At 37.2% G+C, this 22,720-nt stretch overlaps 1 protein-coding gene across 4 annotated transcripts; it reads left to right on the top strand.

Annotated features, from left to right (window-relative positions):
- The first annotated feature begins 27 nt into the window (after positions 1-27).
- On the top strand, positions 28-22,495 carry HTR7 (5-hydroxytryptamine receptor 7). 4 transcript variants are annotated; one of them, XR_004082463.1, is made up of 3 exons: positions 28-124; positions 15,061-16,502; positions 21,957-22,495. XR_004082463.1 is itself a non-coding variant. In XM_005416458.2 (3 exons), the coding sequence occupies exon 2, from the start codon at positions 15,116-15,118 to the stop codon at positions 15,809-15,811; it is 696 nt and encodes a 231-aa protein (XP_005416515.1). In that variant the 5' UTR covers positions 28-124; positions 15,061-15,115; the 3' UTR covers position 15,812; positions 21,957-22,495. The 4 variants fall into 4 exon arrangements, 3 of the variants coding, with proteins under 3 accessions (XP_005416515.1, XP_030918707.1, XP_030918712.1); XM_005416458.2 differs by having other exon boundaries at positions 15,061-15,812; XM_031062847.1 differs by having other exon boundaries at positions 15,061-15,807.
- Positions 22,496-22,720: the final 225 nt, after the last annotated feature.

Here is a 22,720-nt window from a genome sequence, read left to right on the forward strand (position 1 = left end):
TTGAAACTATCTTCTGTTTGCTCCTACCAGGGTTTAAGACTGGATGAGTTTTCAGAAGTGATTTTGGGGTCTCTAATTCTTGGGGGTTCATCCAGACATTTCAAAGGAGCCTGATAAGTCAGAGGTAAGGGAACATTAATTCACATTTTTGCCAAGCAGGGCACTCTGGAGACATTTAAAAAGTGATTTCTTTCCTATCAAGGTAACAAAAATAGTTGTTGTAAGTAAGGTTGAATTTACTTCAAGATTCACAGCAAAAATGCAATTCTGGAAACTCTTTTCTTTGTTTTTGAAGGGAGCTTTCAAAATATATCCAAATATAATAAAAAATGCAAATACATCTCATACTGGCATGATGTGTAGTGTAACCTTATTACACTGGTATCAAAATATATTTTCCTAGTGTTTTTCTTGAACTGGATAAGCATCATAGAATGAAACATCAAAGGTTTTGTAGTTTTGTACACTGAAACAGGATTACTATATCAGTAGTAGTATGCTCACACAAGAGTCTAGAAGAACAGAAATTTATCAGGGAATGTTTTCACTTTCCTGAATTAATTTTCTCTGAAAATTATTTCTAAAACTCTGAAAATTACATATCTTATTCCTTTTAGTGAAACACAGTATTATATTTGATATTGCTGTTGAGTTTGAAATATTTAATTGGAAATATTTGTGGCAAATTTCAAAACTTGCTTCATCTGCAGTTGATAAGTACATATGGCACTGTCTGTCAGCTACAAACACCTCTCTTTTTTTCCTCTCGATATATAACACACAGATCTGGTCCTTCCTCTGTGGACCAGAAAGTCTGAAGAAAGCTGGCCACTGTAGGTCTTGTATGAAAATAAAGAGGTTGAGAATTAGTTGAATCTGCTGAGGTGCAGCTGTCAGAAGAAAGACTGGGGAGCAAAATCACAAGTTCTGCTATCTGCATGCCCAAAGCACAAGTACCATGAAACTGTGCTCACTGCAGTTCTGTTCTAATAGTCACTGCTCTCTGTAAGGTGAGGATAACTTCTTTCACCTGGAAAGCTTACAGGTTTTAGTTTTTCTTGTTGTACTGGATAGTCAACTATTTCTAAAGGATTGAATAGTTGATATCTATATATTCCTATATATACTGAAAAGAGGCAAAAACCAGCTGATTTTTTTAAAACAATCTCTTGCTGCAAATTTTCATTTTCAAACATCCCAGGATTAAATATGTCATAGTGAAAATTTGTTTTTATTCTGTTTGAATAGAGCAAAATTAGAGAGTGAGCATCATTGATTTTTCTTTTTGTACCTTGCTGTTTATTCAAGGCTTTGTATAGAAATCTAGATTATCTGCTACATCTGTGTGGTTCTGTACATATTAGCATGTATGCAAATCTGGTGGTGACTCACTTCTAACAATAAACATGGCTTTTGGGTAGTGCACAGACAAGAATGAATTCTCCAGTAGTGCAGAACAGAGATGTGCATGGAAACCAAATCAGAACTGAGCATATTCTTTCTGTTTATCGTGGCCTTTGCTATCAAATGGGAGCTAGCACAAGACGCCACTGAAGGGGGTTTATTTCATCACTGATAGCTATTTCACTGCTAATTGTCATAATTGTTTAAAAACCAAACCAAAACACAAAGCCCAGAGGGACATTACAAAAATAACTTTTTTAAGTTAAGGAAAACTGGGGTGAAGTCTATTCTTAGAGGTACATTGTGTCTTGAAGAGAAAATTGGCAGCAGAGTTTTTTCCTGAGATATATCAAGGAAAAAGGAGGGATTTTGGTACAGCTAAACACTAAACCCAGGTTTTTTAGTTTGTAGAAGTTTAAAGTATAACCACAAGGAGAGTCTGCAATCTGACAAAAATCCATTTTTGTGTACAGTTCTTATTTCTCTTAAGGAGATTGTGGGAAGTGCAGGCAGACCTATATGAAAGGTAACAATTTTCTCACACTGGAAATTATTTGCCTGCCGGGTGTGACAGGTTGAGGGGCAAGCAGCAGCTTGCCACATATTAAGAGTGGTAGAAAAACAGGTCAGGGACCAAGGGAGAATGGACAGAGCTTGTTGTATCTCAGACATTCACCAAGCTGGGTAAAATCAGAACTAGCAGCAAAGGCTTGCCTGCAAGAACACTATTTTTGAGGCAGACTTCTCTACAAATTTTTACTTCTGATTTTTTTGTTGAAAACTCTCCAGTCTTTTAGGAAGAGATTGTAATTGGAGATTCAGGCAAACACATCATGAGGTCTCTTCCCAACAACCTGGCATGGAGCTGTGCCACCTTCACTGCCACTGAATAATACTGACACCCTTGGTGGCATTCAAATAATAATTTCTTGTTAACCATACAAGTATCTCTAATCAGAAATACAACCTATTGCTGCTGCAAGTGAAATTGGGCCACCAATAAGGAGCTTTAAGTACCTTATTTATAAACTTTGCTTTCAGGAGATGTGTTGGAGACTGGGGACGATGTATTTCAACATATGGTTTGCAGATCTCTAGAGAGGGGCACAAAAGGTAACTGCAAAAATTCCAAGTCTGTGGCAGCAGCATCTGTTCACCAGAGGACTGTTCCCATGTGAGAAAATACAGGAATTTTTAAATCAAAGTAAAGAATAGTGCCCTAGAAGATTTACTCTGATAACAGGTGTTCATTCAGAAATTGTCAATCAATGTAAATATGAGAAAGTAAAAATGGAAGGCATAGTACCAATAACAGAGGTATATGCTATTAACTTATTGCAGAATTTACAACCTGTCATCTTGAATATAAGCCATGAAAAGATATTGTGATTGTCATGAAATATTTCAGATATACAGTACAATTTGCCAGAATAATTTTCTGTAAGCAGTTCTCCATGTGGGTTGTTAAATTTTGTTTATTTTCTGTAGAAGTGGACATTTAGCAAATAGTTGAAATATTAAATCCCTGAACAAAGAATTTCTTGTCTGGCCATAAATTACTTTATGGAAATATTTATACCCATGACCCAAAAGAGCTGCTGACAAGATGCAAAGCTTTCCTTTAATAGTCTAATGAGATGTTTTGATGCTAAAAGTGGTACAGCTTTGGCTCAAAAGACTTAACTTTTGAATTGTTATGTACTGCAGTTTCCTTTTTACTCTAAATATCTGCATTTGAAGATCCACTTCTTATCACAAGCACTTTTAGCAACAATAGTGATTGTTGTGTCTCAAGATTGTATTGTCCCATATGAAAAAGCTATTTTTGCAAAATGAATATGGCCATTAACAGAACACAATATTATTTTAAAAAAATAACTGAAAATAAAATAGCATTATGGACCATTTGTCTATGAATTAAACAACACAAGAAGGATCTTAACATTTCCAAAGCCTGTTATTTAACACAAAGCTTCTGCACTGCTACTGTTGAAATAAGGGGAGGACCTTGTCAAATTTCTCAAACACCTGCAGCTTGCAGTGAGCTACCTGAGATGCCCAGCTGTGGTGATTCAGCCCACACTGATGCCAATGTTCTGCTCCTAAATTCAAATGAATGTTTGAGGTTTTCTGCCTGGCAATGAAGCTGTTATCATCGGAAGCTGTAGTCACAGAAATAAACCGTAGGTATTTTACTTTTTACCCACACAGAGTTGATGCCACCATATCTCAGAAGAACCTTAGAGTTGCCAACTTGTTGCTGAGGAGAAAAAAAGCAAAAGAAATATATACTTACTGAGAGGTGGGAAGGAGGGCTGCTTTCTGCTGATCCCACTTGTGTGGTGTAGCATCTGTAAAATGAATATAAAATAGAGTTCTGTGATCCTTGATAATCTTTACATCCTGCTATCTTTAAAGGTTTTGGAAGAGGAGATGATCTATCATCAGCTGTATTTCTGTTTTAGCATAAATGTGTAATTCTAAATTCTGAGGGACACAAAAAGGTGTTACCAAGCTATTGTGACACAATGTGAAGTATTGTGACCACGTATTGAGCTGGAAAAAACGGGTATTTGTGAAAAATCAATAGCTGAATCTGTCCTCAAATTTTGTCATTCCATATAGAAAGCCCAGGGGCAGAGAGCCATCAAACCATTTCTTGACAAGAAAAACGCATGAGGTTCATTTTGTAGCTTGGATGTATTATATTTTCATGCCTGTGAAGTTGGTGGTAGCAGTTTGTGTTGAAATGTGTTCTATATTTTAAAAATATTTAGTGTTGCAGATTTCACATGATTTTAAACAGAAAGAAAAAGATGAAAGATGTTGCTGATAAAAAGAATACACCGTAGTGGAGATTTGTCATAGGCAGGCCTGTGTTCATCTAGACAGAGAGGTCACACTGCCCTGGCTAATCTTTCCCCAGGTTTCCTGTCCTGTGGTCTCTAAGCTTACTTGCAGCTGCCTTCACAAAGGTAGACCTGGTGACACCTTAGATGGAGAGTATGGACTCCTGGAGTTGGATTAAATGTTCCTGGTGCAAGCTGAAAAAAGCCACCCTTGTGGAACCACAGCCTGGCAGGTCTGAGCAAGACCCAGGAGATTCAAAGGTCATGAGAATGAGGATTTGTCAGCTAGAAAGAAATTATGTTCACTCGGCCATTGCTTTCTTCATTGCAAAGGCTGCTGGCAAAAATGAATAAGTATTATGACAAATGAACTACTAAATACTGAGCTTGGGAAAGGCTGGACATACAGTTTTACTGACTGCAGTTTGGGTTTTGCTGCAGTTACTTCTCATCACTACATCTTTCTTTCCTCTAACCTTCTTCAGTTAAAGGGCACCTGGGGCTCTGTATTTAGGGATTCTGAATACTGCAAAGGGAAGAAATATTCATAAAATAATGTTAAATTCCTGAAAATTTTCTATTTCCCATTTATATAGGAGAGCTCGACCTGACCAGTTTATTTATGGATACTAAATTCCAAAATATTACTTAATGAGACATTTTGTGAGGAAAATGACAGCAGGCAGGAGAATTCCACGTGAAGGGAGAACTCGAGCCTGGGTGTTTAAGCATGCTGTAAGTGAATATGTTATTAAAATGAGTGCTAAGGAAATAAATGACATACTGTTGAGAAGTGTGGTAGCTACAGTAAACCTTACATTCGTAGGCATGAGAGATGATAAGATGATAACCTCATTCTGTACCACATACTGAGCAGAAAATATACTGCTAAAATATCCAAACATTACACAAAATCACTGTTTATATAAGTTACAGGGGAGGAATCACCTTATTGATGATAAGTCGCTGAACCAAAAGTGTCTGCTGGAAAGGACTGTGAGCAGCAGTTTTCTAAAAGGTTCTTGAATTGTAGACTCACAATCTGATCTAACCTCCTGCCTTCCTTCCTTGATAACTTCCCCTCATGCTGTGCTCTCCCCAGCCCACGGGCTCTGTTCCAAACCTGGATATGATTTTTCCTGTGTTAAGATTTATTCATACTAGGAAGAGAGAAATTATTTTCCAACTGTAGGGGAAGCAACTCCAATGTGCATCTTTAAAAAACAGCCAGATAAACACTATACAAGATGCTTTGGATATCCCAAAGTTTTTGAAAGAATATTCTTAATTAAACCTGCTTTAGACTTGGGTTTTCCTGTGTATCTATAATAATTTATTGATATAGTTTGTCTTTTGTCTGGCCAAGCTTGGGCAAACAAATAAAGCTTGAGACCAACATTTATAATTTTCACATACCTGATCCAGTGGAAAACAGTGTGATTTTAAAAAAATTCAGGTCTGCCTTCAGGCTGATACAACTATGGAAAAAGCCAAAAATGCCCAAGTAGGTTGGGTCTGTACTGAGATTTACCCATAATGACTGTACAAGTGTTCCTCAGGGCTCTTGCAGAATTACTGTCATGAAGAAACAAAGAGGAGAATTTGGACTTGGTCTTTCCAGCATTTTTCCTGTCTCTTCAGAGAGAGGAAAAGAAAGAAGGGGGAGGAGGGAAGAAGAATTCTAGAGGGGGTTGTTCCTTAAGTGCTTTTTCTGGAGATATGTTTAAACTGTTTGTATTCAAGGAAGGAAGAGAAGGGACGTAATATCAGCACACAGAAATAGATATTCCCTGAGGATACTTTGTTTTAATATAGTGGTATTAGCGCTTCAGTGGGCTGTGGTTTTTCATTTCATTCATCACTTATACGATGGAAATTTCTGAAATGTTTAATTTAATTGTACTGAAGACATCAGTCATGATTTTCTAGTTGAAGTTGTGGGAGGCTTTCATTTTGAAACACTATTATAACTTTCAAAATAATTCCTTTTAAGCTGATGTTTAGTATCAATCCAAGTGTGACTCATGTAGTGAAGTTGGAGAAAATCACCTTAGCCATTTCTGCTTTATGGCAGTCATTGATTAAGAAACAAAAGACAGTTTTCATAGCTCTGAACTTGAGCCTCCACACATTCTCTGACAATTCCCCTGGGTGTGAGGGACAAGAGTGTTGAGATGGGGAGAACACAAAAGGAAAATGAGGATTTTCCTGTTCCTATCTGCAAAACATATACTGTTCCATTTTTTATGGGGTTTTTTTGCTCAGAAACTACATCTGTTGAAAAAAGTAGGGTTTTCTTCTGAGCTGGTTCTTCAAGAAAACAGATCTTTAAAGGGATCTTTAAGTCCCCTGTAACACTATTAAACAAAATTTCAGGTTAAGCCTCATCCTTCCCCAGTAACTTTCAGATTCTCACTTCTCCTCAAGCTCACTGACAGCACCACCTCCCTCCAGCCATGCCACATCATTTCCTCAGATTCATTTTCCCTTTTCAGAGTTACCCAGTTCTCCTCTAACATACAAAAGGCCATATAAGATAAAACCTCTTTCTTAGTTTTTTCCAACCGATTTTCCTGCCTGTTCAATTGCTAATGAACTTTGCATCACAACCAGACAAATAAACAAGAAAGCAATTCCTCTTTAATTCTTTTTCTGGAAAAGAATTTTTCCTTAGTCTCCCAGATAGTATCAGAAGGTTAAATATCTTCTCTGTCCTCTCACAAAGAGACCAGACATGTTGTTATAACTTAATAAAATTAAATACTGCATCATACACATAAAGATAAAAATGAATGTAAAAACCCCATGTAATTAAATACTCAGGTATAACAGTTGACATGATGCAAGTGCACTGCATTTGTTTCTATGGGTCTACAATATTTTGGGATAATAAAAGGGGTCTCAATGTGGAATAAGTTGAAATGTGAATTTTAATAGAAATAGTGTTTTCTGATATAAGTCCCCTCATTGAAGATAGCAAAAAACTGCCATCATTGAAGATGTTTCAATTTTCCTTTTTCTCCCTGGTTGATAAAATGACTAAACAACTACTCTGAATGATACCACAGGGTATGGACCTGAATTCACAAGCTTCTGCACTGGTGAAGCAGCTTGTGTGTATACGATGATGAATTTAATGAAGAAATTTTTCAGTAAATTAGATATTAAAAAGCCTGAGAAGTCTTTCTCTAGGGAATATTCCTAAAATGTTACTAGAATGTATTGTAAATCATCCTTTATTTTATATTTTGATTAATATAACTTTTTACTTAGGAAAAAAAAGAAGAAAAAAGAAAAACATTTTGACTCTCTTCTCTCTTCTTCCACAAAAATAAATATATCTGTGTTAAATAAAGGAATTTGGCAGAAATGGGTAGTATGTCCCTGACACATTTATGCATTTTCTTTCAGAAAAGCATGAAATTATTTTTTATTTTCCCTCATCCTTCCACATTGTTGAACAGTGTAAAGAAAAATGATTCTTCCATTGTGTGATTTGCCCGGATTTGGAGAGCTTTTGAAGTGTTACAGATTATCTATCAAGAAGTGGGGTGAAAAGCACTTTTGAATTCTGTATATAATTAATCCTGTTGCACTCAGCAAGCAAACCACACTTGTATACAGGAAACAAGTGATGATGAAACTCACAAAGCTGGAGTGCAGACATTTTTAAAACATATAAAAATAGTAAGTCTTCCATTACAGAATGGAACTTAATTCTAAATAATTTGTGTCAAAAACCTTTTCAGTTTTCAAATGTGTCTGGTTTCTAGGAGGCTGGTGAAGGATTAAACAGGCTGAAATCTACCTCTCTCCTTATATCTCCTACATTAAAGTCACTGGTGATGGTAGAAAAGGAAAAATACACAGGTACAATTTTCTTCAAAGAGAGTTAATAAAAGCATTTAGCCTACAATTTAAAATATTTACAAGAGTAATTGAAAAATATTGGGTAGGAAATACATATTATCTAACATTCAGGCAGTGCTGCAAGGTAAACACCAGCAACTGCATTTTGGGACTTTTCCTTCCAAGCAATGTATAATTTGCAGTGGAAAATGAAAGGATAAAGAACTGGTTTGTCATGGAGCTAAGAACAAGATGTGACAGGTGATAAATGCTTTGACAGGCATGCAGGGTGAAAATGAAAGGCAAAGGGTGAGGGCAGGTGAAAGAAATTTGCCAAGATCTGAAAAGAAAGAGTAATATGGTTTCAGAATTACAAGTAAGGTAATAGAAGTTGAATGGAAAGATGTTACACAGATTCTGGCAGTATGGGTGTTGTGTATTTCTTAGAAAGATAACAGAATGCATCGCCCTACCAATGGGGTGGATGTCCAAGATTAGTAGGCAAAAATGAAGAAGGAAAAATACGGAGAAAGAGAAATAAGACAGCAAGAAGGTGAAATAAAAATGAGTGAAATAAAAGTACGAAAAATGAGCTAAAATAAATGAGAAAAATATGAAGCTGTAAAGTTATACAATATGAAAGGAAGAAAGCCCAGGAAAGCACAGAGAAGCTAAAATGTATGAGAGGAGAAAGCAACCTTCTACTATGCAAATTACATTCCTTTAGAATGAAGTTATTTAATTTTGATTGACTTAATCCTCCTCCACTGCCAGGAAAGCCTACACTTCTTGAATTCATCAAAAATAACCCCCTACAACGATTTTTGAGAAAAAGAAAAATCAAGTCAGAACATTTACTATGTAGAATAAATTAAATATGTGCCTACTTTAGCAGTGGAAATGAAGGTTATCCTATTATAAAAAGAACTTAAGAAAATACGTTTCATTAAGAAGAAATTAAGAAGAAAAAAGGGGAATAATTTAAAGTATCAGCCTTAAGAAGAAAAAGAAGAAGAATGTAAGAAGGGAGAAGAAAAAGGGGAATTAAGAAGAAGAGGAATAATGTAAAGTGTTAACCTTACTGAAAGCAAAACAAGTGTTTCATTCTCATTTTTTCAAATAGCAAAATTAACACATCACCATTTCAATTATAATAATGTTGAAATTTTATGAAATGTGAAGCATAAGCATCTAGAAGTATGGATATCAAAACATACATTTGAGATCTTCTATATTTGTTTTTTCGCCATCAGCTGAGAAGGATGAAGCAGAGCTTTCTAGGATTTCTAGCAATTAAGATGTGGAAGCTGACCACAGTGCCAAGACTTTTATAAACTCTGTGCTAATTCACAGCATAGGAAAGATGCAACATTTAACTAGATAGAACATAGAACTAATCAGAGTATTTTTCTTTCCACTGAGTAGTGTTTTGATTTTGTTAGTTCTGCTGTCTCACTCTACCATTGCATGATGTTTTGTTTAGGCTTTAAAGTGACCCAATTCATATTCTGAAAGGTTTCATATATGCATTGAAATTAGTAATTTTGAGCATTTCTGCTAAGGAGAAAAGTCTTTTACTGCCTCTGAAATATCCTCCTCTTGCCAGGAAATAAACTGGCAGTGATCATGATGTGATTATGAAGCCAGTCTGTATTGCAAAAAGGTAAAGTACTTTTGTACAATAATTAACAAGGTAATTGTCACATTATGGCACCATAGCTGTGCACTGCAATGCTCATGTCCCCCATTCAGGCCTTTCTATGTTTCTGTTCTTTTATTTCTCTCTCAGTTACTGAAGTATGTGGTAGGAATAGTATTTCCCTGATCAGTTTGTACATTTGTATACCTTACTTTATTTAAAAGGAAGTCTGAGGGACAAGGCATCTCTTGCATTGTGTAAGCACATCCTCTTTGAAAAGAAAACAGTATTTGCTAGGTGTTTTGACACAGCCATAACAGAAAGAATAGATTTGGTATTTGTTTCAACTTGCTACATTTACATTTGAAGGAAAGGAAAAAAAGTTATCTAGATATATTACTATACTAGAGAGAAGATTTTCAATGCTGGATAGATTTTAGGAATGGCGTTTTGTTCCTGTTCTTGTGAAGAGTCTTTTAATATTGAGCTGAACCAAACAGAAAAAGAGTATGAAAGGTGATGAGAGAATCATAGCCAATGAAGAAAAGCCAGTAGATCAGCACAGTTCTTCAGAATAAGTTATTATGGCAGGTGAAATACAGGATGGGATTCTAGATGTGGGTTTGTAAAGAAATCCTGCATGGAGATAGATATTGAAGACAGAAAGCTTCTGTGCTAGAGAAACAGAGCATGTTCTGTTTCTCCTCCAAAGGAGGAAACATTGTTGTGTCTTTGGAATAAAGCAGTTTTATGCCTCTTAAAATACAATAATAGCAGAACTGACAGTACCTCATATTAAGCACAACTCCTAATCAAATAGTAAGTGATAACAAAATATCTTGTGGTTCCTGGCAGAAATAGCTGTAATACACATCTGTATCATTTCCAGTATAATGTTTCTAGTCTTATTCCATTGCGGTCCAATCTGCTTCATGAAAGCATAGTCAGACAGTGAAAGATCTACTTTGATTCTGGAATCTGTTAGATCAAGACAGTGAATTCTGAGACAGAAATGTGGACTAACTAGAACGGAATGATATCTGACTATAAAGTACATGGAGACCAGAAGCAGAGGAATTACATGTGTGTACGACAATTGCTTAAGTGATGCTGATGGCACAATACATTTAATTTATTATTGATTTGGGCAGGAAGCTTCAAAATTATTTTAATTCTTTTAACTGTACGGTTTTCTATTGCTCTATGGCTTTGCTCACAGTGACAGACAAGTCCTTTTACTCTTTTTCTTTATCTTTTAGCCAGATAATGGAGCTAGGAAAGAAAGATTTAGGACACATGATCACAAATTGGACCATCCTGTTACTATTTTCTTTCTATTGTTTAAGTCAATGTAGCTGTTAAGCCTCAGGTTTTTTCCTGGATATTTCAAAAGTTGTGAGGACTAGACCCATCTGTCTATGTGATCATAGGAATTTTTTTAGCCCTGTAGGATAAAAACTATTCTCTGTGGTCATTGTAATGGATTGATAGCAGAAAAGCCAGAATGGAAAAGCCCAAAAACTGAATTGTCTTGGGAGCAGACCTATATAGTTATAATGGTTTTACATTAAATTGTTTATGATAATTTATTGTCATTAAATGCTAACCATTTAGAGATACCGGAGAAGAATTCTATGTCACAGGGAATCAGATTTTTGTAAAGCAAAAGGGAAGTATTTGTTCATTCACCTTTTCCATTGTTGGTGTTCATTGTGTGTGGCAAATGGCAATTGTGTACAATGCCTGGTGAAAGGAAGGAATTCTTTACCCCCTCCCAGGTTTGACCAGAGCTCCAGAAAGAGGATGGGGTAGTTTTTCCTCCCCAGAGCTGGGCACACTGTGTGCCTCACACCTGACTGGGACTGCAGCAAAACCCCCAGTGGGGAAGATGAGACACTGAAGAAATCATAAGAAACCAACCCAGAGCAGGGATGTGCTCATGTGTTTATACACATACATTTAACAAAAAGGTTTACCATGCCCTTCACCATTTGCCATCTTTTTGGTCTCTGCTGTTTCCTTTGGGCTCTCCAAGCAAGGGTCTGTTTTCCACATATGTGATGCAGCAGGAAAGCATTCACATCACCCTTTCTTGCTGTATCCATTAGACAGTAGTGCCATATTCTTCCTTCTCAGTGTTTTCCACTCACCCAGCATCCTTGGAGTGGCAGCAGAACGTGACTGCTGTGTGTGCTGTGCCTCTTGTAGGGCTGGAGCAGCATCCTGCACTTCAGAGTTCTGCATGCAGCATCAGGCAGGGCTGAATGGAAAATGCCATGACCAATTTAGAAGAAATAAAGGCCATTCATCTGCCTTTGGGGAGTAACCCAGATACAGAGCTCACTGTGCTGGGTGTAACATGGAGAGATGCCCTGTCTGGCAAAACCATTGAGTCAAGAAATTCAGAGCAGGAAGAATACAAAATAGCATTGCCCTTCTTTTAAAAGTGAGAACCCAGGCACAGTTTCTTCTCCACCAAGATCAAAATGAACATCTGTGGCATGTGAAAGAAGCAAATCTCAGAATAACAAGTCTGAGACACTTCTTTCATGTGGGGGATAGCTGAGACACATTAAATGGGCTTTTTAGGGACTCTGACTTAATTCTTTCCCAGTAATAAAACCTCAAGGTTTTGCTTACATTTGAATATGTTAAGGTCAGCTGATTTACCCTTAAGGATTTTTGTTAAAGTACTAGTTTAAGATTAAGCACTAAAAAGCATATTTTCCCACTGAATTTGACAATATTTTTGAAGTTCATGAATCTATTAAGCCCCGAACACTCTCTAGTGTATTAGACAACAGTAGTGATTTACATTATTTTGACGTTGCAAATGAGTTTTCAAGGGTAATGGATTTCATATAGGGAGATTAAAAGATAACATTCCTTCATTTGTGCCTGCTGACTCCTTTCCCCCTATCATACTACATTTAGCAAAATGAATAAGGCAGAAGCAATGCTGGTGTATTTTTATGCTAATTAACGTATTTTAATTTCAAATAGCGTTTCTGAAGAAAAGATACACTCCAAAAAAAGTGATGCCAGGGCAAAACTAATGAATTTTCATTCTTTTCAGTATACTTATGCTTTCATGAATTCTTTTTGTTATATTCTGGTGCATGAGAATGCATCAGTAGGCACTCAGAATATGCAGCCCACAGATCTGATTTTTACAGAAATCCAGCTTAACGTTTTTAGCTAGATAATAAACTTCATCCTAAAAGTGTTATTTTTAGTGACCAGTTGGGTAATAGCTATAGGAGTACATACTTCAGGAAGGCAGATAAGGATTTTTTGGAAAACAACACATTGTAAATGATGAGAAGTCTTTGTGCACAAAGGTTGTGTTTAGCTATTTTGTACCTAAACTGGGCTATTCTTAGACAAATTTTAAGGGTAGACCACTTGTCCCTGAAAGTCTGCAGCTGAGAGCTCACCCTTGCTGCAGTTGCACTAATTAAAGCAGTGTGATGTATATTTTAATTAGTTAAACTGAAGTTTCACTGCACTAATTCCTCTCCTCCATATCTTGGAGCACCTAGGAAAACCCTTGGCTCCTTGGGAGTGAGAATGGTTTTGGCCATGGTGCTATAAATCAGAAATCTCCATGGTCTCTGCATGACGCCCATGGCTGTGGGGCCAGTGGCTATATTCTAATGCTGATGGTGAGGGGCACAAGAAGCAGCCCTTTTTAGCAGCACAGTCCATGGATTGCACTGCTCTGATCCCAGACAGTTCCAACAAGAATTCTTAGTTCATGGCCCCTCCAGGCACAGGTTCACTGGCAAAATACTGACCTGCTGTAATTTACTTGTGCATCCTATCAAGAATAGGGCACAATAAACCAGTCTGTCCATCTTGTAACACTTGTCACAACAGCAATATAAAGCCAATGACATGGTTGAACAGGATTGTTGATACTCATCAGAACAGATCAATAAATGATGTTTCTTTTACTTCCATAACTCTAGCATGCTCTTGTATAAAGCAAGAGCACTGGTCATGATCTACTGCACTGCTGTAAAATCAACAGTGCATTCCACAGAGCCAGGCAAATCTCATGTTTGTTCTGCTAAGTGAATAGACTGAGAAAACATGCTCCTCAAAAATATTTTAAATCACATTGCTATAGTTCTTGTTTGTAACACTCCAGAACTTTCACTATATGAGTAAACACTTGTAGCTCTTGAAACCAAAACATTATTCAGGAACTTGATTTGAAAGAATTTCTTTTACAAGTAACAAAACAAACCACACTGATTTTCTGTAAATTCTTCTGGAAGAAGTGAAAAAGAACAATTTGGGAAGTTAACAGTAACTGATAGGTAAGTTCCAGTTGAGCAGAAGCCAAAATTGAAACTAAAAATCTTAGGTCTAAATAAAGGCATGTGATTCCATCTAACAAAAAAATCCCATTGTCAGAGAGGAAATACAGAAACGTTCTCTAGTTGAAAGTAAATTCAAACTTAGGATATTCTTACCCAGCTATGCAGAGCCATAGTACTACTTTTGTAATTAAAAAAAGATACTTAGTTTAAAATACCCCAAATTAGAAAATATAAAAGTTGTCAACAGACCTAACTTTTTTTTCTGTGAAAAACTGACCCATTATAAGCATTTTTCTTGTCTGTAAAACTGTGTTTTCTTCCCCAGGTCTTCTTGAACTGGGACAGATTTTTACTTTGTTCAGTCAAACTTTGGACATTGAATAAATGTATTTTCTTTCTAATTAAGTGATAATAAGAAGGAATTATTTTAGTGCTGAAATAGTCTACTCTTGCTATAAATTCGCAGTTTGTTGTTCCTGCCTGAAACATGAAGGAAAGAAAGGCAGCTCATCATCTCAGCTTAGTGGCAGGGCTCTTCCTGATTGTTCAATAGATAAGAAGAGTGAAGATGCATGCTTGCTTGTTATAATCATCCACTCAATACAAAAAGTGATAGACTTTGGGGAGTGAACATCCTTCTATACTCCAAGATTTAATAAGGTAGCAAAATAAAATTTAGGTTTCAGAATTTCCTTAAGAGCCAAAATATGCTTTATGTGCATGAAGATTGAACAAAGTCATAGAAATCACAGCCTGTTATGGCCAATGGAAGATTTTCTTCTGGAATAAAAGACCTCTTATATAGAATACTAATATTATAAATTTTAACATGAAAGACACATGAATTACAAGTTGGAAGGACAAGCAAAGAGAGGATTGAAAATTATGAAACTGAAAACTTAGCCAAAGATTTTGGTCTAGGGCAGAGTAAGTGAATAACTTTTAACAGTTAACCCCTGCCCCCTGTAGTAACACTGTGTTATCCTTCCAGGTACCTGGGAATTACAAGACCCCTTACATACCCTGTAAGGCAGAATGGGAGGTGTATGGCCAAAATGATCCTGTGTGTCTGGCTTTTGTCTGCCTCTATCACCATACCCCCGCTCTTCGGCTGGGCCCAGAACGTCAACGATGAAAAGGTTTGCCTCATCAGTCAAGACTTTGGCTACACCATCTACTCCACAGCAGTTGCATTTTATATCCCAATGTCAGTGATGCTTTTCATGTACTATCAGATTTATAAAGCTGCCAGGAGGAGTGCTGCTAAACACAAGTTTTCTGGTTTTCCACGTCTGGAAGAAATGGAAGGGATTTCTGTGAATGGACTTGTAAAACTGCACAAGGAATCTGAAGAATGTACTAATTTTTCACGACTCCTAAAGCATGAGAAGAAAAACATTTCCATCTTTAAAAGAGAACAGAAAGCTGCCACCACCCTTGGGATTATTGTTGGGGCTTTCACAATCTGCTGGCTGCCCTTTTTCCTCCTCTCAACTGCAAGGCCCTTCATCTGTGGTACACTGTGCAGCTGCATCCCCCTCTGGGTGGAGAGAACATTTCTGTGGCTGGGCTATGCAAACTCCCTCATTAACCCTTTTATCTATGCCTTCTTCAACCGGGACCTGAGGACAACCTATCGCAACCTGCTGCAGTGCAGATACAGGAACATCAACCGCAAACTCTCGGCCGCGGGCATGCACGAGGCTCTGAAGCTTGCAGAAAAGCCAGAATTTGTTCTGTAAGGTCACTCATCCTCTACTGTGATCATTTGCTGTTTTATCACATTGGCTTTTTCCCCACAGGTTCGAAAGAAGTATTGTAGAAAGAATGAGTTGAGCACTGTTAATGCAGTCATCAGGAAACAAGGTAGAGCCCACCAGTCCTAATCGGCCTGGAAAAGCAAGACCACCATCTAGAGAATTTGGGTCTAAGAGGAATATAAGAAAGGATGGAAGTGAAATGTAGCACAGGATGTTTGAGCTGCTAGTGAGGAAAAAGCAAAGTTGGCCTAACCTGTTTGTTTGGCCCAAAAAATGTTTAGTTGGTCTGAATGTTGGATGCACCTTGTGTCCCAGAGATTCTTTGCTGTAATAAAGACCTGAGAATGGTGAAAAGTTAATTTCCTTCCACTTCAGTATTACAAAAATAAATCATTAAAGAAGAAGCTGAATCAAAGAACTTGTATTCCTTAGAAATATTCTTTATGATAAAACCCCATATGTTCATTAAACATTAATTTACTGGATTGCCTGGAAATGAACTATGTTGTGAAATTCAATATTGCCTTTGCACAGCAACTCTGGCACTGAAAGAATATGTCACACTTCCAATGTGATTAAAAGAGTTTGAGTAAAGTCACATGGACCAGCACCTACTGCTGCATACAGCCCTGCAGCACAGTTAGCTGCAGTGCTGCTGTGCAAGTCACACCAGGTAATCTTGTACTATATTTCTAACATAAAAAATATGTCTGATTACAGTTTATTTCAGGATCTGTCTGGTCTTTGTCCATCTCTTCATTCTTTAATTCTCTTGGCTTTCTCAGCTGAGCACTTCTCTAATCTAGATGGAGACTGTCTGTGCGCAAGTCATTTCTGTGATGTATGGCTAGTCCTTGTTCCACTTCAGTAGTTAATTTACTGTCTATTTGAAAGCTCTTCTACTTTCTGGGACTTCTTTCTCTTCTGAAGTCAGTAAGGAAAAAACAAACATGAGACCTTATGACTTCAGAGACATCTGGACTTTATCCTTAAAATCTGATTTTAAACATCACTTGTGCTTAAAGTGATTTAAAGCCTTGCCATGTGTATGAATAAAGATAATTTACTTTTTCTGGTTCTAGCTTTTTCTACCATCATTGCAGTTTGTCCAACTATGTGATCCTACTTCTCCTGATTTTGGTAACAGATCTCTTCTGGCAGTGTAGCAGGGCCAAATAGTATAACAATTTTTTATTAAAAAATTAATCATACTAGTTATATTAATATATTAATAATAATGTATTAATATAACATGCAGTGATTTTGTAAGATACTATTATAATAAAATAATAATAAAACAACTCATAAGATCAGGATGAGTTCTTTGGCCCAAGTTTGCACTGCACACCATGTTCCAGCTGAAGCAGAGGGCGAGGGTACATTACTGAACAAACACTTCAACCTTCAGAGCTTGATCTCCTTTTTCAGATATTGGGACATCAGGGAGGAGACATGTTCATTATCAAATTGCCTCAGCATCAAATCCCACTTTAGGCTGACTTCTGTCCCTACTTTCTCAAGTCTGAAGGCAAAATGACTTCAATGAGCTCAGTGATGTTCATTTGGGCTGGGCAGGGGGCAGTCAGTGCCAGAGCCCTTGTTCCAAGCTTACAGAGGTAACTGCAGGCACTCAGCCTCTCACTGGCACATAGCCAAGAGCTGGGTGATGTGCTGAGCCACGTGTACTGAAACAGGCTGCTGCAATTTTAGGTGCATTCATACACTACAGTAGGGAGTACATTTTGGCCTCATTTTCACACCAGAATTGTAGAGTAAGAGGCTGTATTCCAGCTTCAAAAGAGTTTTCTAAAGAAGTTTCAAATTGATTGGGCACAGTTCTATTTTGTGTGGCATCATCACTTGGATTTCTTTTAAATGTTCCAATATTATGCACAGGGACAAGAAGAGATTTGGGCCCAGAAGATCCACAAGCTCTGGAGTACAGAGTTAACTCAAGAATATTTTCCATATTAAACATGAAATGATTGTTGTTTCTTTATTACTTATCAGAGTAGCTTTTGTTTGTCTGTTTGTTTGTTTGTTTCCAGCATAAATGAGAAGTTTTCAAGGCCTCCTGTAAGTTTTTTTCCGGTACAAGGACATACGTGGGAATCTACAAATAGGTGTATCTAGGAAGACTCCAAGTGGGACTATAAAACTCTGAAGGTGATTTTAGAATTCTGGACAGAAGTTTCAGCATTTTTATTCTGCAGGAAAGCCTGAGAAGCTGTGTTTCCTCCAAATAAGATGACTTTTTTTTTAATGGAATATGTGTCTTGTGAGTCAGAAATTGACATTTGCCCAGCTGTCACTAAAGGCAATTGCTTTCCTCTGGGAAAACATCCTGCAGGAGTCCAGCTTTCCTCTACCATCTGTTTCAGGTAATGAGAGCCCAGGAAGGAATAAGAGTTGTTATGGTGTTTATACCAATCCTGGAAGTTTTTTGAGATAAACATCCATATTTGATCTCCGGATGTGTTTGGAAAGAAAAGAAAAACCAAAGAAAAGATACTCTAAAAACCAAAACACCACAAAGTTTCTTCATACACCCAAATCAAAATATAGACAATTGGAAGGTGTTTCTAGATGGAGCTGTATTTGAGGGGAAAAGTAAGGAAGTTGAGAAGATTAGAAAAATGTCCCACTGCCCAAGCACACAAAGAAGTTGAGAAGAAGAGAAAGTTTGCAGACAGAATTCTAATGGAAAAAGGCTTTAAGAAGAACAAGAAGGACATAATTGTTTGGGTTTGTGAACAGGCCATTTCCCTTTTTTAAAAGAGAAATAAATAAACTGAACTGCATCACGATATCTAAACTGCAGCAACAGCATTTTTTTTCACTTGGATAATTCACTACACTTCTGACAAGGGGGTAATACAAAAGTGGGTGAATGAGAAGTCTATGTCAACATGTGCTTGTAGCAAATCCAAGGAGAGACTGCACTTGTGGTCTTGTGTGTTCCTCCGTGTGTTTCCAGAGGAAAGCCAGAAGGTAGGGTGAATCAAATGGGGTTGTGAAAAAATGGAAATAAAAGACTCCAGGAACCAGCCAGAGCACAGGCAGGCCAGCATAACACTGCCTAAGTGATGAGGGAGAAAGTGAGAATTGTACTCCCCCTGCCCTCTCAGCACAGCTTTTAAGAGGGAGACTCTGTGGTGGGAGCCTCATTACTAACACTTTTCCCGGCTCCCACCACCTACCAGCCAGCACATCTAATACTGCAACACACTATTGGCCCTTGCCAAACTCCTCTGTTTAGCAACAGCCACACTGGGGAGTAAAGAAAATAGCAGAATAGTAAAACATGGGACTTGATGATAATATCTTACTATTATTATGCCTCTACTGCTTCACATTTCAGTTTTATAAAAAGAAAAATAATGTTTTTCATGCTCTGTTCGAAGCTAGCACCACGTGCAGAAAGATGTGTCAAAGAGTAGCAAATAAATAACTACAATGAGACAAAGAAGGGAATTGTGTACCAAATTAATACTATAAATAATGCAGACAAAATCCACTCACTCTTTTGCCCCTGCTCCCTGGCAGGAAAACAGATTTCAAGGCAGCCATTGCTCCAAAAAGTGCAGCATTATTTCAAGAACATTAAGTTTTTGGATTACTGACCAAGATACTGCAGTTACAGAACTGGAAGGTGCTGGAAGCAATGCCATTGGTTTTTGTGCTTTTCCTAGCTATTTAATTTTCATATTATTTTTCTAATCCTACAGGAAAAAACTCTATTTAAATTACAGTATTCTTGAAGAAAGTGCAAGATCAATGCATCATCAAATCTTCTTCACAGTTTGCTTAAGAAGTAATTCTTGTCTTCTAAAATGTTTCTCAGGAAGACACAGAGAAAGAGAAAGGAGAAAATTAAGAGACTTGGAGAATGGTTTTAATATGCAAAATTATTAATATCCTGGACACCTCTTATTTCAAATGCTGCCAAGGTAGGGATGGTGGGCACTAGATTTTTTTTTTCCCAAGAAGGGCTCAAGCAAGTAAATTTAAAAATAGCTTAAGAAAAATTGAACCAGAAGGGTAATCTTTAAAATTTGCAAGAAATACAAAATTAGGTCCCTCTTCATGGTTTTAAATATTCTAATGTTGTTATCACCACTAAAGATTGGGTTCAGCATGAGTCTGAAGTGAATTATATTTTTTATATCCGCTTTCTAAGCATTTGCCAAATGGGTCTGTCTTTCCCCACACCCAAATTCAGCTCTTCTGCTCTTTCACTGAATCCCTTCTCACCAAGGGAGAGTTCCAATAGGACAGAATGGCTTTTATTTGCTGAAAACTGAAAAGATGCTTATGATTCCCAGATTCATTTCTCAGTGCTCCAAGCTGAAAACCCCCATTGAGCTACTTCTAAAGGATATTAATATATGGTGATGGCTGAGGGTACTATTTTGATGATTTCTGTAACGTTGTGGCTTTACTGATTGAAATCATAATTTGTCTCTTTTGCAATCTTTCACATAGAGCTAGTTGAGTTACTTCAGAAAAAAATGCGTTCAAATGAATCGAAGTTTCCAGAAGAGTTAATCCAGTTTTATAAACCAACATACCAGACTGAATAAATATTTTGCCTTTAGTTTTCTGTCTACTCAGTCAAAATCAACGATATTTCATTAATTCAGTAGTTGTGTGGTCTTGCTAGTTCCAGGAAATTGTGTTTACAGCATACTTATTTTTACCTTTTGCAAGAGAAGAGAAAGCAAACCACTGAAGTACGCTTAGTCCAGCCCTTTTGAAAAATCTCCTTTGAATCATGGAAAAATAGAAAAGAATGCATCTGGATAAACTCATTCTTGCCTCAGAAAACTTGGCATCTTTTGCTAAACTAACCAGGTCTGTGTAAAAACAACAGGGAGTCCTCAGTCAAATCTACCATCCTGAAGATGGCTGCAAGGAAAGTACAAAATTAGGCAAATTAAATGAACGTTTACTTCCCAACACTAGTGCAAAAGCTGACAAACCCATAAATTTTATTTCTGTCTTCAAAGAAAGCAGTAAATGCAGCAAGTGAAAATCATGCTAAGGACCTTTCACTTGTCGTTACAAGAAAAAAATCATAAGTTCAACTAAGTACATAAAGTTAATGCTGTGAAATAATTTTTTTTTAATATTACTATACCCTTTCTGAAATAATCTCCTATCAGCCCAGAAAAGAGCAAAACAACATTCTCTAGGGCAAATTGTATAAAATCCGCAATTTTATTCTGGCATTAAAAGAAAATGCACAGTTGCCTAAAGCATAGAATTTAATATGTCTTTGTCTTTCCTTTCTATCTGGTTTTGAACTTGGATATGATTACCAGCCTTCCTTTAATTTGGACAATTTTTTACCAGGATGCATTTTCATGTAATAAAATATTTGCAATAAGTGAGAATGCAGGTTTTTCTGTAAAAATGCCTGCTCCTGCTACAACTAGAGATGTGAATAATTCCATGGTTTGAAGAGGGAAGCTATAACAAGACAAAAGAGTGCCTTGCTGCAAGACTGGAGAGGGATGCCCTGAAACGCTGCCTTGTAACCTTGCAGATGTTTGTGTTCAGCATTTCAGCCTGGCTGCTGTACAAGAGTGGTTCTTCCCTTCACCCAGCTTAAGGGGAGAGGCAGGAATTTGATTATTCCATGCAAAGATTTTGCAGTAATTCTTTGTCTACAGCAAATTTTATGGAAGCAAGGCAGAATAATTCTTCATTACCGCTCTGGCTCCTGTCTCTCCCTCTCACATGTGGGGTCTCCATGAGCTCGTGGAGCTTTGTGCTGCCACCAGATGTGGAAGGCTGTACCAAATGCAGGGCTCTCTATACAGTCACCTCTATTTAGTGAAGGAATTTTGGGCTTTTGCCACTGAACTGTGTAAAACAGACTGAGAACTTCCTCAGTTCTCACAACAACCCGAAATACGGTGAGTACAAAGGACTGAAAGCCCCCAGAATGCTCCACTTTCCCTCAGCTCCCTCATTTGTATGAGAGTTTAGAGAATTATCTCAATAGACATGATCTAATTGCCTCTTGAGAAATGTTTCCATTTATTTCAGTGGTATATTTGGTCGGAGCTTTTAGTTGCTCCAGGATATTGCTCGTCTAATTCATCCACTTTTTTAACAACAGGAGAAGTTCTGATTTCTCCAGGGAAAAAGAGTCATGACCAAATGTGCTTCAAAGCAGCCAGAAGAAGTCAAGCCAGACCAGGAAGAAGAAAAATGAAGAGTTGGCTTCTGAAGAACTGGATGGATTTATAAAATGTGCTTCATCTTCCTTTGATGGGAGTGTGCTAAAAATATTCCATGAGCTCAAAACATTACATTAGATACATTTCTATTGGAAGTGCTCACATCTCATTTGTTATGGAGGAAAATGCTGTTACATGCAAATGAAAATAGTTTTCTGCCTGAGAAAGCCAAATAATTTCAGCAATAAGTTTGACAAAAGGTGGGGGGAATGCCACTAAAAGATAAAGCCTTGTACAGATTTCCACCACATTTAACTATGTAGAAGAATATTTGTATGTTTACCATACTTGTGGATCCCACTGGTATTCATATTCAGGGATTGTCAGTGATACTGAATGTATTTTGCTGTACTAAAAAAGAGAAGTTTTCAGGCAAATGCTGTCTCTGTGGATGCTTTCAGAGCTTGTGTTAAAGAGATGCTGTACACCTGCAATGGCATTGAGAATGATAACAATAAAAGACCAAGTTTTGTTAAAGATTTCTTTTGTATGAAGTAAATGTCTGTTACTTGTTGCATACATGTGGTTGGTTCTCCTGAACTTTTGTAAAAAGCTGCTTTCAGTTATGCAGTGACAAAAGGGACCAAATTAGAATGCACATGTATTACACCACAGCTAATTTACAAATATGATTGCTTTAATG

This window comes from Geospiza fortis, unplaced genomic scaffold (assembly GCF_000277835.1).
Source record: "Geospiza fortis unplaced genomic scaffold, GeoFor_1.0 scaffold130, whole genome shotgun sequence".
Taxonomy (NCBI): Eukaryota; Metazoa; Chordata; class Aves; order Passeriformes; family Thraupidae; genus Geospiza; species Geospiza fortis.